A 692-nucleotide genomic window follows, 5' to 3' on the forward strand; every position below is an offset into this window, starting at 1 on the left:
ATTTATTGTTCCTTTCAGATTAAATTGATTAATAGTCCAAAATGACTTTCGAAAAGCAAATCGTCATTGATGCCAAGGGTCACCTTATGGGTCGTTTAGCTTCCATTGTTGCTAAGGAACTTCTCAAGGGTCAAAAGATCGTTGTTGTCCGTTGTGAAGAACTCGCCATCAGTGGTCCATTCTTCAGAAACAAGTTAAGATTCCAACGTTACTTCCACAAGTCTTGTGTCTTCAACCCAGCCCGTGGTCCATTCCACTTCCGTGCTCCATCTAGAATGTTCTACCACGTTGTCCGTGGTATGGTTCCACACAAGACTGCCCGTGGTACCGCTGCCTTAGAACGTCTTAAGGTCTTCGACGGTATTCCAGCTCCATACGACAAGATCAAGAGAAACGTTGTCCCAGAAGCTCTCCGTGTCCTCCGTCTTAAGCCAGGACGTAAGTACACCGCTCTTAAGAGAGTCAGCAGTGAATTCGGATGGAAGTACCAAGATGTCGTTGAAAAGCTTGAAGCTAAGCGTAAGGTCAAGGCCCAAGCTTACTACGAAAAGAAGAAGGCTGTTCTTAACCTTAAGGCCAAGGCTGTTGAAAACTCTGAAGCTTCTTTAAAGGCCGTTAACGAAACTATTGCCAAGTACGGTTACTAAAAAGCTTGATTTCTGAATTTTTATTTTAGTAAGTTATAATTATTA

At 42.9% G+C, this 692-nt stretch overlaps 1 protein-coding gene across 1 annotated transcript; it reads left to right on the plus strand.

Annotated features, from left to right (window-relative positions):
* The first annotated feature begins 41 nt into the window (after positions 1-41).
* Positions 42-647, plus strand: LOC110440714 (60S ribosomal protein L16-A-like). The gene has a single exon (XM_021483865.1). The coding sequence runs from the start codon at positions 42-44 to the stop codon at positions 645-647; it is 606 nt and encodes a 201-aa protein (XP_021339540.1).
* The last annotated feature ends 45 nt before the right edge of the window (positions 648-692 follow it).

This window comes from Mizuhopecten yessoensis, unplaced genomic scaffold (assembly GCF_002113885.1).
Source record: "Mizuhopecten yessoensis strain PY_sf001 unplaced genomic scaffold, ASM211388v2 scaffold698499, whole genome shotgun sequence".
NCBI classification, from domain to species: Eukaryota; Metazoa; Mollusca; class Bivalvia; order Pectinida; family Pectinidae; genus Mizuhopecten; species Mizuhopecten yessoensis.

Bases quoted from the DNA above. Each gene is read 5' to 3' on its own strand.
- LOC110440714 (XM_021483865.1), top strand. From the start codon at position 42: ATGACTTTCGAAAAGCAAATCGTCATTGATGCCAAGGGTCACCTTATG.